The sequence below is a fragment of the Anser anser genome (assembly GCF_964211835.1).
Source record: "Anser anser genome assembly, chromosome: 1".
Classification (NCBI taxonomy): domain Eukaryota; kingdom Metazoa; phylum Chordata; class Aves; order Anseriformes; family Anatidae; genus Anser; species Anser anser.
The window spans coordinates 61,052,017-61,067,929 of NC_139720.1; the positions used below are offsets into that span (position 1 = coordinate 61,052,017).

Sequence of the window (15,913 nt, forward strand, 5' to 3'; positions counted from 1 at the left end):
GAACAGTCTATGGCATGGCTCATGTACCACATTTCTAAGGCATTGTACTGTAGAGTCACTTTTAACTTGTGCATCAAAACCAGACCACAACCTTCTACTGTGATCTGACTGATCTTAAAATAGAGGTTATAACCCACAAGCTGTGCTGCTGTGTGAGTTCCTCAGCTAAAAATATTCCAGGAAATGTAATAGTGGACCATGGATAATTTTTAGATTATCGTATATTGGGTATGGATAATCCAGTTATATGCAGTATTTTTTTTATTTGCCTTTTTATCGGTTTCTCATGTCTGTTGGATACAATTTTTTTATTCTGTGCTTCCTATTATTATTGAAAAGCCCCTGAAACACTGATAAGACCATTAGAGAATGTCTCCTCCTTTTGCACTGTGCATGCAAAAGCTGTGACAAGAAAAACTTGAGATTTAAATCATCTACATTCTTTGAATGTAGCTGCACACAAGCAGACTATTTTGGAGAATATGAAAAACAAGCTGTGCTCCTAAAGACAGGCTTTAGGAAGCCCTCCAAATTATTATGGAATAGGTTTGCAGGTGCTGTGCTGAGCTATAGGACATCTAGAGCTTGCATCATGTGCTCACAACTCTTTAGACTGAAGTGGATTCACACCCGTGACAGACTGCATTCATGTGCTCATACCCTTAGCCAAGGAAATGCAAAAGCCATAAAACATAACCCTTCAAAAATCAAAACTAAGGCCATTTCCAGCAGGCACTTCTGTGTTCCTGAGCAAGAGAACAATTTCCATAAAACTGGAGAATGCTAGGAAGAGTTCTGCGGAAGGTAGGCACTAAGGCAGTATGTGGAGAGTTTTTCACAGTATCTATCGTATTGCATTCAGACCAGTGCACATTTTCCACTATGAAAACTAATCAATCAAGCAAAAGATGATATATGTAGTTACAAAATTTTTTGTCCATCAATGATTGGAGTGATTAACCATCGACTCACTGCACTTTCAATCACTGCCAACAATAAAGTATAGAATCCTTTGTTTCTGTAAGTTTGTGCATACACAAGCATTTTTGGTGGAAAGAAGCAGTTGGCTGGTCCAACACCGACATTTGTCTTGTGATTGTTACATTTGTTTTAATTGTACGTTGAAATGCTGAAGCTTTTTCTTAATTAAACAATGTTTTGTGATTATTTACTAATAGTACTATAGTGCATATGGGAGAAAAAAAAAGGAAGGGAAAAAAAAAAAAAAAAAAACACTACAAATGCCACAAAGGAATTAAGCCCTTCCCTTTCGGGACTTTTTCCTGAAGCTAGCATGCCAGCTCAGCATTTCCCACCAGAAGACTTTTTCTGTTAAGTGACACTGATGGTAGGGAAGGATGTCTTTTTCTCAGTGCCTAACTGGTGCCCATTCCTGTGGATAGCTGATGAGGGGTAACCACGTGTCAGTTCAAACTGGCACAGGACTGTCCTGATTGAAGTGCCTAGTTGTGTGAGGATTAATTTGAGGAGTCTTAAGCTGATTTGTATCTTTTCTAACAGATGAGGTGAGGCTTTAATGATATTTAATAGATAGAAATCTCTGATAGGTTTTCTTTGGTTAAAGGATAACTTTTTGTGTTTCGTTTCAGCTGGTCTCTAGGAGGTTTGCTAATCCTGTATATGTCTAGGTGAGTTTAACGTTGATTTATTGTTTTAATAATGGATTTGGTGCTACTGCCCCAAACAAGATTTGACTGCAGTGAGGCAAACCCTGCTGCATGAATATTTCTCCTTAGAATCATGTTTCTAACAATTTGGGTGGGATAATTCCTTGCTGATACAAGCTTTTCAACATAAACTAGGATTAAACCAGTCAGTGAGAATCTTTCCATCAAGAAGAGTGTTTATTATCATGTTATATAAATAGGAGCAGTTTTGTGCTTGACTTGGATATGCTGGCTTAAACCAACCTGCCATGGTGCAGTGTGGCTTAATTACACAGGCAGGTGCAAGCTGAATAAATGCAACCAATGTTAACCTCCCACAAAACAGTTCACATATAAATTGCGCTGGAATAACGAGTTCTAATTTCAAATCAGCCCAAATAAGCCTTAAATTTCCATAACAGAGTTTTCCTTGTTGTCAGTAAACACTGTGGTTTAGCAAATGAAAGTTACTCAGTATAATCAATGAGTTGCATCTCTTTACTGATGTAGGCTGGCCCGTAGTTCAGGACTGGAGCTGGTAACGTTGCTCCTCCAAGGACTAGCTTTGTTAGCTCACTTCTATTTCAAATTCAGAGGCTCTGTACTGGGTTGTCTGAAGGCATGGAGCTATAGCCTGGTAACGTGTCCTTCTGTGTCTTATTGCAGGCTGGAAAGGGCTTGGGGAAAAGGTTTTCCGTATGTAGTAGCATGTCCCTGGTGGCTTGCAGGGACTGGATGGAGCCCACTGCACACCTGAGCTGGTGGTTTAGACTTGCTTGGGAGGATGAAGCCTCAGCAGGTGCCTGCTTAGATCTGGCCTTTTATAGCTGAAGGTACAGTCCCTTTCTTTTCTGTTCCTTAGGAAATGGTTGGAATGCTTTGTCAGTCTGTCTGCACCTGACTGCTGCTCACTGGCTTGCCCTGCTTCAGGCTACCAAATATTTGGGTTCGTCCGGCCGGAGTTTCATGACCTTTTCCACACAGAGCAGGATGAGAGTGAGAAACCAGAGGCTCCAGCCGACGGCCGCCGCAATCCATCCATAATCATCCATGCCTGATGGGCAGCACATGGCCGCTCGTGTGCAGAAGTCCACGTCTGGGGGGGAAGAAATGAAGAGAGCTGATAGGAGCCTAAATACGTAGCAGGTTTTCCTTTCTAGAAGGCAGGTGAGATGGTGACTTCAAGATCTGCCCTGCATTTTGTCACTCTGACTTTGGGCATCTGCCCCCTAAGCTTTGTCTTGACCTGGAGGACGGCAGTATTCACTTTCATCTATACGTCTTCAAGACTTGGTCATCCCCGTTGGCCAATCATCTGAGCTGGTACTCTTACCACTGTGCCCACTGTTACCGAAGACTTTCAAGACACCTAAATAGCATCTGCTTGGTCAGTTTTAGGAATGGAGTATGATAGAAGTAGCTAGTTACAATTAGAAATAAACATGGTATAGAGAAAACTTCATGCAACGGAGTAAGGGGATCTCTAGCAAAGACACTGCCAGCAGGATTTCCAATATTTTAAGTACTCAATACCTAAATAATAATAGAATTAGTTGGTAATAGACTCACTGGCTGGGCTGTTAAATGCGACTTCCCTGTGTTCTGCAGTTTCTACACTTACCACCACTGGGACATCCCTATTTCATATATCTAAAAATATAACAAGTTTTTAACATTTCCGTGCATTTTCTCTTGCACCTTTTGCATCTTTTTTTCTGTTTGGTTGTTTAAAGCAGTTCAATTTCCTAAAGCCACTTGAGGAACCTATCATAAGTTGTTGTATTCATGCTGTTATTTAAAGGTGTCTGCCACGCTTTCTCCATCAGATGGGTACAGTGAAGATACCCAGCTCTGTGTCTGCATCCTGGGTGGTGAGGTGGAAGTATCAAAGGGAGCATGGAGAACTGAAGCATCTCAATTCCTTGGGCTGGAAGGGAAGCTGAGCATGAAACCTTGGTGCCCATGAAGGCTGAAGCAGCCAGAACCACCTTGTCCTATACCTTTGTCATCCTTTGAGGTAGCACACCTCTACTGGTACGTGTACTGCAATGCAGAAAGTGCAGGACTTTGGGGCTGTTTGATGTTTGGGGCGGAGGGATCACTCTGGGAGGACTGGTGGGATCTCGGGTTGCCTGAGGGTGGCTGTTTGGGGAAGACTCAATAGGATGGGGGAGATAGGTGCTCCTGGGAGTCCACATTGTGCCCACAGGCAGCTGGTCTGGCAGGAGTTCCAGGGCTCACAAACTGAACCAGCCATGGACCAAGCTGTTCCAAGCTGAAAGTCTACCTGAATGTACGTGGGATATACGGGGCATGCCAACAGAGGAGGCTTAGAAATGCCTCCTAGAGTTTCACCTGCAACTGTTGCGTCGATAACAGCGAATGAAAACAAATAAATCATTTTCCAGGATAGCCTCTCCAGAGACATGCATAGTCTCATTACCTGGCTTTATCGTGGTAGTCATGATTTACAAAGAAAGACTTACTAAGACATGGTGGTTCGTACTCGGTTGTGGGCATGGTGCTTGTTGAAACGTTGGAGGCTCCCTCAGCTGCTGCCAGAAGGAAAGCACAGGAGAAAAGATGAGCACATTAACCAGCTCAGGTTGGAAAATACAACATAAAAATATAGGTAAGGGAAGGAGAGGGATACTGGCTTCAGTGAAGAAGGTTTTGCCTCTTTATCCTGTTCCCTACCTAGAATCAGAGCATACTTGCACTCTAGCACAGCACTGCAGCTGCTCTCCAGCCCTCCAGATCTGTATGTGGTGTCACAGCCAAAGCCTCCTTAGACTTCTAATATCCATTTTCCCCAAAGCCTCCTCAGACCTTCTAATATCCCATTTTCCCCCAGCCACAGCGTGCACCTTGGAGTGCTGCAGGATGGGGTGGCTGAGGGATGCCTGTGTGGGAGAAGCATGGGCTGCTGTGGTCCCTGTGCTAGCACTAGCCTGTCCCCTGCTGCAGAAGAAAGGGAGTCAAGAAAATATCTCCTCCTGTACCACCGTAGGCAGTCCAGTTTGAGTTCAAACAGGTGAAATGTCTGCAATGGCCCTCTGAGATGTAGGAAAAACACAGCCTTACAACTATAGTAAGGGTTGCTGCTGCGTGCAGGCAGAAGGATCCCAACAAGCTGTTGGTCCAGAGACCAAGCAGAGGTTGAGAGAGCCATTTCCAGTCAAACCATCTCTGAGCTAATAACTTGGAATATGATAGAGGAATTCAGATCCAGCTTGATATCACTGAAGACTCCAAAATAATGGTTCAGGTTGAACTTCAGCTCAGGAAAACAAAACAGAACAAGACCTTTGACCAAACCTTTGTTTTGAGTTTGGCATTTTCCAAGTAACAGTAAATAAACCGAGGCTGTCCTGCAGGAGGTGCCCCCTTGGGGTCACCTACTGTTCTGCTTTTTGTTTTGAGCTGAATGGCCACCAGCAAGGTGAGAGCTTTCCTTGTGCCTGCTGCCAGCCTGGGAGCAGGTCCCCAAGCAGCCTTCTCCAGCGCAGGGTCTGAGTGCTCCTCATTCTTCTCCCTACCTCTGCTAGGACTTGCTGAATGACCTTGGCCAAGCCCATAATTTCTTTTCTGGGTTAATATGTACCTCATGGAAGCACTGAAAAGAATAATTAAAACCTGTGCATGACCTGTGGAAAAAAGTGCTGCAGAGCACAGAGCATTGGTTCATGCTTATAGGCTTCGCAGCCTGCGGACGGGCTGTCAAAGCTAACCCATCTGTCAGGTCTCAGCTAGTGCTGATACACAAATGCAGGCGATATTCTGATGGGACAAGAGCTGCTCACAGGTCTCATTTACACCTGGGTTTTAGGCAGCCACTCCAATTACGGGGACAGCAAAGCCAGATTTCCTGCAAAAAGCACCTAGTAAGAGCTAAACCCGGCTACAGTGAGCCTTTTCAAATGGTCTCTTGCCTCAGCAAGTAATTGAAGGCCAAGAAACCGTGGCCCCTGTCTCTGCCATTCAGGAGAGCAGCCTGCAGCTCACTCACATTTAGGGTGGATTTGTAAATAGCTGGCAAAAGCACTTCTCTTCAGAAAGATGCTGTGATCAATCATATTGCGTAATTCTTGTTAGCATTAATCAATTCCAGCTCTGTACATTTTTTGGGTAAGACAAGGGAGCCCTCCTAGTTTTTAAAGAACAAATCACCGTCAGTGGGCAATACTTTTAGAGAGGAGTGGGCGGAAAGGCAGGGTACAGAAGCTGGAGCGTAAGAGAAGAGCCCTACCTGCTGAGCAGGAACGCTGGAGCATGGCAGTGAAGAAGAGCACGGCGAGGGCTGCCCAGGGCTCGCAGGAGAAGAGCTTCATGCCAGGGGTGCAGCTCCCACCCGAGCACAGGTCAGTTTGCTGTTCCTGGCAGCTCTGGTTCTGCAAAATCCTCGACAAACTCAGACGGCCGGTGTGCAGGGCAGAGGGTGGAGCAAAGGAGCTTCCTGCTGCCAGGACACCTTGAACCACCACAACAGGGCGAGGAAGGAGAAGGGCTCTGACCAAACCAGCCCCAGCAGGAGGTGGGTACGAGCGCTGAGGCAGCAGGGGGAGGGCCCCTGAAGGTCAAACCTGGAGGTTTCTTCCCAGGGCCTGCTGCAGCCTGAGGGAGGAAAGGCCTCTGGAGCCAGCGGGGTCCCCAGGCAGCTTCTGTCGCCTGAGTCTCTGCTTGATCCTGCAAAGATGGGCAAAAAGAGCTGTTGAAGTGCTTCTGGTGGTGTCTTGGTCTGATGAGCACCACACATCGCCGCAGTTCCACAGGCTGTTGGCGCTGCATGCCCCTATCTGTGACCCATCACAATGTCCTTCCTGAAGAAAGCTTCAGGCATTAAGTCAGGAAGAAAGCCTCTGGCAGAGGTAGACTCTGTGGGGAAAACAGGTTGTTGGTGCTCTTCAGTGGTGGCCAAAAATAGTTCTGGGTGCTGATGTGAAAATAAAGCTATCTGGGGTCTGCCTGGGATGGCCAGCTCTCCCATGGGAGGTGGGGGAGAAGGCACCTGTGGCAGCAGTCCTAGTAGGATGGGCAGTATCTAAAAGTTTTCTCTTCTTCCATCCATACTGCTAAAGTCAGCAGGCAGTGGCATGACAGACTTCCCATAGGTAAATGGCATGCAATGGGATGCCAATAAAAACAATAATAATAAAAAACTGAGATACATTTGTTTTCCCTTTGTTTAAGAAAAAGCTCAGGAGCAAAATATATCAAGTTTCAGCCCTGACCGGTGTTCCCCTTGCTGTCCCCTCCATGCCCTGAAGGTGCTCTGCTGCCTTCCAGGTATTTGCACGTAGGCACTGTAGGATGCAGGCAACACGGGGCTCCCCGGGAAAAAGACCTCCACAAGCTGCAGAGGAGGGCAGGTCAGCCGAAAAGGACACGCTTGCCGTCCTTGCCTCCCTGTTTTGGTGTCAACACATCACCGGGGCTGGAGGAGTCAGGGCTGCCGCCAGCCGGTCTATGGCAGCTGCCTCCCACCTCTGCAGGTGTGTGTGGCCCTGTCCTTCGGCTGACACCCCAGGAGTGCCCGACGGCGTGTCCCGCTCGGCTGGCAGCTGCCTGGGTGCGTGACCCAAGCCAGGGTGGCTCTTGGCCTGGATAGGCCCGTACATGGCAGGAGAGGTGCTGTGAGCACACTTTTACTGCTCAGGGTTGCTTGGAGGTAGCCCATAGGACAACCTTCATATCTACTTGATTTCAGTGTCTAAGTCCTTTTGTGCTAATTTTCTTTAATTCATGCTTTTATCTGAGTGCTCTGTTGCATCAAAACTAAACTAAGACTCAACTCTTTTACTCTGGGTAGGAACGGTGCTCTGCTCGCTTCCAGCTTCACCTGTCCTTCCCAAATTTCTCAACCATGCCTCCTGCTGAAAGCTGATCTGGCATTTAATTTTGCAGAAATAATGAGTACAAAAGTGTTCTGTGCAGCGCAACATGTTTGAGGGAAAATGAAAGAAGATGAAACTGCCCTGCTGTTATGTGAATGAATGAAATATCTTCTGAATTTTAACAATTTCCTAAATACTCTGTCAGCTTGCAGGTGAACCTGCCTATTTTGAGGCTTGCTGAAAGTGCTTTGCATAATTAACATAAAGTATTTATTTTCTTTTACAACAATTTTTCCCTCTGTAACACAGAAGGAGCTGCTCCAAAGTCTCCTGAAGCAGTGAACGGCTTTGTTTGGCTTCGGTGATTTTTGGATAGAACTGGAAATGAAGGCTTTGCTCAATAAGTTTGGGCACAATGGGAGCCCTAGAAAATCATCTCCTGACACAGATTTGGATTTGTTTCATTTCTTATTTGTAATGCATTCATATTTCAGTGCTGTGACTGTCTGCGGAGCGATAAGACTCTCTCTCCAAGCTGTCCCTAGCTTGGTCCCTACGCATTGTACCAAATCCAGTCTGTGTGAGGATGCCTTGCTGCGTGACACGGCCACAGCACCAGCAGAGGCAGGGGTCTCTTTTAGCTTGTGCTCTCCTGTCCATGCAGTTCTCAAGGCATGCCTCAGTTTACCCTAAAACCGTGTCCTTCCCCATGTCCATCCTTAGAGACTCCTCCAGTGTTTAGGGCTGCTGGTCAGCTTTTCCTGATAATTATTAAGGAGGCAATACTTACTGATTGTGTGTTTTGTGCCACAGGGAGAGCTTCAGCATTAAACTTCTCTACTGGACAAGGTAATACCCTTGACACACCACTACCAGGTGTGGCTCTCAGGGAATTATTACCTTTTATTGTACACACGCATTCTCATTCTGTCTATATATACATATATATATTTTCTGTTTACATGTGCAACATGTTTATGTTTTGTGTTCTAAGTGGAATCTGATGGCTGCTCCAACCCTGTTGCATCCCTGCAGTGACCAGCACAATGGTAACTGAGTGGTAGCACTGTATTTAGCTCAGGGCAAAGCACACAACCTTGCTTTTTTATTTGAGGCGAGTTTAACTACACCCTACCCTGATTTCTGTGTACCTGGGGCGCTACCCTGCTCAGCTGCTGCAACAGGGCGTAGCTTGGGTGAAAGCTCACGCATTAACACCTAGTGTGGCCAGCCAAAACCTCCTGTGTGGTGGAGCTGAGCATGGAGTGTTTACTGAGATGCTGATCCCAGCGACACATACAGCTGCATGAAACTTCGCTAGGCTGCTGACAATTGTGACATCCCTGCAGTTGTCTGTTTGGGATCTCCCTTAGCTTTGCATATTAATAGAGCAGAGTCTATGACTGGTTGACAATTCCCAGCTGATAATACACAAGGGCTCTGCTCAGCTTACAGAAGGGATCGTGGTACTAGAAGCCAAAGAGTAGGCTAAGTGGTCTGACCTACTGGTGAGATCTACCTTCAAAACATGGCTTTAAAAAGCTGGTAACTTTAGGCAGATGGACCCAATGCCAATTATTTGGCCGTCAGGGAGGGGGCTCTTTTGGTTAGCATCTTCATTGACAGGAAAGATGGCCGCCTAAGCTAAAAATACCTGTAAAGAGGGGATTTGAATAATAGAACTGGGTGAACGGGAGAAAAAAATCCAAACCACCCAGGTTTTATTATTTAAAAAGAAGGGGAAAGGGATCTGCTTTCTGTATGCACAGAGGAAAGCAGCCTGAGCGCTCCAAAAAATGCCACAACCGTGCCCTTTGTCCTTACCAGCCCCAGCTGAGGTTACAATTAGACAAAAGTTAGGTTTGTGGCACCACCGTGCCCCAACGCTGTCCCTCTGGACCCCCTCCCAGGACAATGAGCCTGCTGATGGGGCGGGAGCCCTCCCTGGCTCCTGCTCCTCTGAATGGCACTAGCTATAGTGCCTGCCATCAGCAGTGATATTCTGATCTGTAATAATACGGTTATTATGAAATAATGTTCATGCTTATCCATGCCAAAGGCATGAAATAGGAGATACTTTCTGCTGCTGTCCTCTGTGTGCAAAGAGGGACACAAGGGCACGGGAGAGGGCTTTATTCCTGCACTCCGTGTTCTCTCGCTCCTCGGCTAGCTGGACTGAGCGACTGGCGCAGCAAGGCTTGCTCAGGTGAAGAAGTGTGCGTGGGGGGCCCTCCTGTTCCCTCACCCCAACAGCTCTCAGGGGATCACCATGCATAACTGTGGTACTGGGTAAAAGCAGAACAGGCTGACTGCCACGCAGAGCAGAAGCGAGTCTGATGCATTAAATGAGCATGACAGTGGTGCTGGGGGAAGAACATGCTGCAGTTTCAGAGACAAGGAACAGCCTGAGAAGCTGTTTTATTTTATTGTGTCAATACAACTCAGTCAGGAGCTGAATGGTGAATCCTGTTAGTTAGCATTACAGTGTGGGCTACTGGGCAGTGCCCTTTCCCACACCAGCTTCTCCTCAGCCCTGCATGGTGGATGTGGTACTTTTGCATGTGATGGGTGGCTGACAGCAACAGCTTTGCTTCTGCCTTGCTGGGGGAAGTCCCACTTTCCCAGCAGAAGGTGCTAAGTTTCACCTGCCTTTAATCTCTTCCACTGGTAGCATCCATGAGAAAAGCTGAGTGCACCGACAACAGGAGTATGGTGCAACTGCGAGGCCAGGGAGCACCAGGCCTGGCTCAGCGCCACAGCCCCGCTCCCAGCACCACCAGCAGCTGAGCAAAATGGAAGTTTTAGGCCCTCCCACCAGAGTTGCCTTATGTTTTTCTATACCATATATACAGTTCATTTTGGGTCATGCAGCTTGAGGCAGACAGATTTCAGAAAGCAGCAGGAGCCCGCTCACAGTAGCTGACTTAGTGAGCTGGGCCACTCCTAGTTGTTTTTGAATGGAAAACCTCTGTGCTAGAAAACTCGCTATTGTTACAGGCCTTTGGTATTGTTCCCTTGGACAAGCTGTACCCTTGTCAGGTCAGGGCTGCTGGGCACCTACAAAAGCCTGGCTCTGAGAAAGCATTTCTTTAGGGGACACTTTGCAATTTACTTGTAACCATGCATTTTAATTAGCTCTTCTTCTGAGCTAGGACTTAGTAGTGACCCTATTACACTTAGTAGTGACCCAATCGCCCTTATTTAATGGGACAAAACCTGTCTCCTCCTACCTCAGTGTGAGCTCTGCCACTGGTTTTAGAAGGGGCAGCATTTCTCTCTGGAGCCCTCACTTTAGCAGCTGGAGTGCGCAAAGAGCCACAAAGCCACCTTTCCCCATCAGGTTATTTCAAGCAGCGAGAATCGGGTTCCTGCTCACCGCACTGCCCCGAGCTAACGCAGCTCTCCTGGCAGAGCCCCACGCCCCCGAGCCTCCTCTTTGCCATGCAGCTCCGGCAGTCCCTTGGCTGGAGTAAAATCATTAACCTCCCCTTGTTTCCCTCTCCTTTGCTGCACTGCTGCTGGTGAGGAAAAGAAAGCAAGAAACAGCACAGGAGTTTTCCGCCTCCCTGACGACTGACACTGCACCCAGTGCTGCAAATGACCTTTTATTGGTTTATGGATCCCTGCGTGCAGCAGGTTTCAAAGGCTCTGGCTTGTTTTCGGGTCTGCGGGGCGGTGTGAGCCGGCGTGCCCCGTCTGCTATTAGTCCCAACACGCCGCGTGCCGCCGCAGCGAGGCTGGCTCTGGCAGCAGACCCAGCAGGGAGGTGGGGACCCAGCCAGAAGGCACCGGGTCTGGACCACCCGGGGGTTGCTCTGGGGCGGGAAGGTTTCCTTCCTCTGGTCCAGACCGGTGCAGACCTCAGCAGAGAAGGTCTTCTGCTCCCAGTGGTGCCAGAGCCCGGCCTGGCCACCTCCATCCAGCAGGAGGCTGAGGCTCCAGGAGAGGAGTGTGGCACCTGCGAGCCCTGCAGCTCCGTGCCCGAAACAGGGAGCGTTTTCATGCCGTAACACCGCTGGAAAATAGAGAGCAGAGGAAGTGTGAGTGATTGTTCAATTAACTGTTCTTTCGCCAAATCAAAAAAAAAATGGTGTGTGTGTGGGGCGGGTGATGAGAGAGGCAGAGCTGACAGCATCTCTGTTTGGGAAAGCCCCCTGTATCCACAGGAGGTGGATGGAGTGAGCGTGCCCTGCCTTCCTCTGCACGGGAAGGAAAACAGATTTTCTCACTGAAAAGTGGTTTCTCTTCTTACCTGTCTTTCTTCACTCTCATTCCAAATCAAGAGGAAAGTGAGCCTTAGGGGTTTCTCACTGACTGATTGCTAAGGAAAAGTTAGAAGCCAGGATTGGGATGGATTGAAACATTTTAACTAAAATATTTCCAGATATTTCATCTAACTTTTAATCTTTTAATTCTAAGACTTTAACATTTTTTATGGAAGTAAACAGTGAGTTTAAAAGTACAAGCTGCTTTAAATTATATTCTCTTCACACTCTTCAGTCTAAAGAAGTTAAGATGGGACATTCTGATGATCTTTTAAACTTTTTGAAAACCAGAGCTAGGGAATTTTTGACATTTTTGCATGAGTAGTGTGGGTGTGGGTGCAGCTTTTGGGTCTTTTTCCTGCAAAAAATATATTTTGCTGAAAAATGTCCAACCAATATCAATGTTTATATCCTTACTCAAGCCACTGCAGCTGGCACACAACAAGTTTTATTTTAACAAGCTATTAGTTTCATATACTGTGTTTTCAGTATCTTAAATCATTTAGTGAATGAATAGAGTAAGACAAGGAAAACAAATAGGGCAATTGAGCAAATACAAACTAGTGACTAAGGTACTCCTGTTAAACAGCTTTTAATACCCTGCAAAATGTTTCTATCATATTTAAGAGGAGTCCTTTATGCATTATAAAATACATAATTAGAATCCACATTAAGCTGTAAGAAAAAAGGGTTGCAAGACAAGTTAAGAATACTTGTCTTCCCATCCTGGTCAACACATAGAAGTGAAGTTATATAGGGATTTTTGTTTGCTGTTTAAAAGATGTAGGTTTGCTACTGAATTCTCAAAATGAAACAGAAACAAGAAGTAAATCTATTTGCATGTTTTTCTCTGGGCACTAATAATTGCTGTGTTTGTGCATGCAAATTAGTTAATTTTGTGCAAGAATGACTACAGGCAATTTGTACGTTCAAATTACCCAAGGTAAACAATGAGAAGCATATGGACAAAAAGAACTTTTATGGAATGCATGATATTTCATTTATCCTATTTTGAAAAGAGTCCTTTGTAGGGAAAAATATTTTTTAAACACTAAAGTTTTTTTTTAGTTTAAACAAAGTAATCCTCTTCTCCCTATTTCCATATAATGTGCTTCTGCAACGCTGTGTTCATACTACCAGTGCAAGTGAAAAAAAAAAACAACTGTCTGGCCTCTGTTACCTGTCTTACTGCAAGGTGCAATTAATGAGTGTTCTTCTCTGTGTTCTGGAAGACAAAGGGAAACTGAGTCCCTCACAGTGATCCCCATGTTCCTGCAGCACTCAGCACCTTCCAGTACCTCCCTGGGAGAGGAAGACCACGCTGCTGCTGAGGCCCCCGCAGACACCCGGGCAGGAGGAGGCCACCCAAAATGGCCTCGGTCTTCCGCAGTGAGGAGATGAGCCTGATGCAGCTCTTCCTGCAGGTGGAGGCTGCTTACTGCTGCGTGGCTGAGCTCGGGGAGCTGGGTCTGGTCCAGTTCAGAGATGTGAGTAGTGCCTTGTGGGGACGCTGGGTCACTGGAGGTGTTCCTCAGGGTGGGCTTGTCCTTCCCCAAAGCACTTGGGAAGGAGGTGATGGACATCACCCCTACAGGGTGGTTGAAGAGCCCATGGAGAGAACAGGACCTCCACATAACTGATCATATGGCCAAGTGCCATGCCGAGACCCGACCTGAGTCCCCACCCAGTGCTCTGTATGCCCTTGGGACAATTCTCTCCACCACTAGAAAATAGGGGGCGCTCCATGAAAGTCCACCTATGACTTCTGCTGTCACGTAAGGCTGGGTGGAAATGGGCTGGTAAGGCCACAATGTCCTGGTCCACAAGGAAATGGATGGTATTGCCCTGCCATTAGGAGTCTGTAAGATGTCCGTCTGTACCAAAGGTGTTCATTCTCTGCTGATGTTAAAACAAGTGTGGTGGTGCTCAACCTTCAGCCCCAGGCCTGTTTTCCCTCCTGTTTTTAGCTGAATGCGAATGTGAACAGCTTCCAGAGAAAGTTTGTGAATGAAGTGAGAAGGTGCGAATCCTTGGAGAGGATCCTGCGTAAGTAAACGCTTGTCAAGTGCAGTTGGCTCTCCACCGACTGGCGGTGTGGGATTTATGTCTTTGTTAAGTGCTCACACGCTGTGGGACAGAATTAGTGGCAAAATGGTGGTGTTTCCATCCGAGCTCCTGGAAATGTTTTGCATGCATCAGCTAATTAACACTTCACCCCATATGGGCAATAAATTGTTGCCCCTGCTTTGAAAATGGTTAACTGAACTGAAAGGAGGATAATTAGCATATAAAAAATCACAAGATAAATCTGAGGCTGGGCAGGAGTCTCAACCCAGATAGCCTGACTCTCACCCCAGTTCTGTTGCCAAGTGCTTCAGCCTGGGGAGAAATCCTTAAAACATGAGCAGCCAAGTTCACGGAGCTTGGTTTCCTGTGGAGATGTGTCCTCTGAGCTCTGCTGTCCCCCATGACACCAGCACCCACCATGACAAGGACAGCACTTGCAGTTGCTAGAGCAGAGGAGCAAACCTGAGCTTGCTGCATGCCTTGTTCACAGCCCCAAGCAAGAAAGTGCCCTGCCAGCCATTTGTGCCAGGGCTCAGGGCTGTCCAGGTCAAGGGGTGGGAGGTAACCCACAAGATCACACTGCGGAAGGATTCAAAGCGATGAAGTCAGTGTCCTTGGCCCTTTTACAGCTTGTCCCAGATGCTTTTCATGGTTCAGCTGTGCTGGAACTGCTTTGTGTCTTCTGGATGTGTTTCGTACTGCAAGGTCATATCTGAAAGACAAATGCTTGGTGAAGCCAGGCTGGTCCTGTTGCTTACATGCAGTGGGATAACTCAGAAATGGCCCTGCATGTCCAGTGTTCTTTCCTTGCAGGTTTTCTGGAAAATGAGATGGAAGACATTGTGGAGATTGTCAAACCAGAAAAGTACCCAGAGACGCCCCTGCCTCGGGAAATGATTGATATGGAGGTACAGAATATGGGCTAGGCCAAGAAAGAGGGAAGGGGACATGCACCAGGGTGTCTGGGTAACATGCTAGATGCAGACCCCCTGCAAGGAAGGACCTGATAACCGAGGCCAGCAGAGAGCTCCCTGCTTGCAGAAGTGCTCCCCAACTTGCTGTCTCAGCAGTTAGGTCAAGGCTGGTCTTGTTGCATGTTCCTGATGGTGCCCAGTCTTTTTACTATCCCCTGTGAAAGCTCTGGTCCAACATATTAGGAGGAAAAGTATCACTCTCACCAAAAACCCTCCATTATCTGTAGGAGAAAGAAGGGTTTGAGTGATTAATCAGGAGGCCTGATGTTAGAACCAGCTTCACTGCATAAAAACCAAAGGGCTGTCTGTCCTGGTGGGAGTATGGCTGTGGTATTAGTGCCTGACATTGTGCCATGATGTTGCTTTATTCTAGCCCAGCTGGAAGATTATAGAAATTTACAGACTGGGTCACTTTTAAATTCTGCAGACGCAGGTAACAAGGAAGGAAGATCGTGCTTTAATATCTTTATCGATGACCTGGATGAGGGGATCAAGTGCACCCTCAGTAAGTTTGCAGATGACACCAAGTTAGGTGCGTGTGTCGATCTGCTCGAGGGAAGGAAGGCTCTGCAGGAGGATCTGGATAGGCTGGACCGATGGGCTGAGGTCAACTGCATGAAGTTCAACAAGGCCAAGTGCCGGGTCCTGCACCTGGGCTGCAACAACCCCAAGCAGCGCTACAGGCTGGGAGATGAGTGGCTGGAAAGCTGCCTGGCCGAGAGGGACCTGGGAGTATTGGTTGATAGTCGGCTGAATATGAGCCAGCAGTGTGCTCAGGTGGCCGAGAAGGCCAACAGCATCCTGGCTTGTATAAGAAGCAGTGTGGCCAGCAGGTCTAGGGAGGTGATTGTCCCCCTGTACTCAGCTCTGGTGAGGCCGCACCTCGAGTACTGTGTTCAGTTTTGGGCCCCTCGCTACAAGAAGGACATGGACGTGCTCGAGAGAGTCCAGAGAAGGGCGACCAAGCTGGTGAGGGGTCTGGAGAACAAGTCTTACGAGGAGCGGCTGAGGGAGCTGGGCTTGTTCAGCCTGGAGAAGAGGAGGCTCAGGGGCGACCTTATCGCTCTCTACAGTTACCTTAAAGGAGGCTGTAGAGAGGTGGGGGT

The 15,913-nt window shown here is 47.4% G+C and overlaps 2 protein-coding genes across 5 annotated transcripts in view; one reads left to right on the top strand and one right to left on the bottom strand.

The window, feature by feature from the left end:
• Positions 1–1,846: 1,846 nt before the first annotated feature.
• Positions 1,847–10,160, bottom strand: TMEM213 (transmembrane protein 213). The gene is made up of 3 exons (XM_083846507.1): positions 5,917–10,160; positions 4,154–4,222; positions 1,847–2,763 (listed from the first exon to the last, which is right to left on the bottom strand). Exons 1-3 carry the CDS (start codon positions 5,996–5,998, stop codon positions 2,594–2,596), a joined length of 321 nt encoding a protein of 106 aa, XP_083702633.1. The 5' UTR covers positions 5,999–10,160; the 3' UTR covers positions 1,847–2,593.
• Positions 2,748–15,913, top strand: part of ATP6V0A4 (ATPase H+ transporting V0 subunit a4) — a 34,656-nt gene continuing 21,490 nt past the window's right edge. Inside the window, exons 1-5 of one of the 4 annotated variants that reach the window (XM_083846461.1) lie at positions 2,748–2,834; positions 3,469–3,701; positions 13,045–13,253; positions 13,734–13,812; positions 14,647–14,741. In XM_083846461.1, coding sequence (XP_083702587.1) covers positions 13,137–13,253; positions 13,734–13,812; positions 14,647–14,741 — 291 coding nt within the window. In that variant the 5' untranslated portion in view covers positions 2,748–2,834; positions 3,469–3,701; positions 13,045–13,136. Of the gene's footprint in view, positions 3,702–10,351; positions 11,542–12,998; positions 13,254–13,733; positions 13,813–14,646; positions 14,742–15,913 lie in introns of those variants that run through there. The other 3 variants (XM_083846460.1, XM_083846459.1, XM_083846458.1) reach the window with 3 other exon arrangements.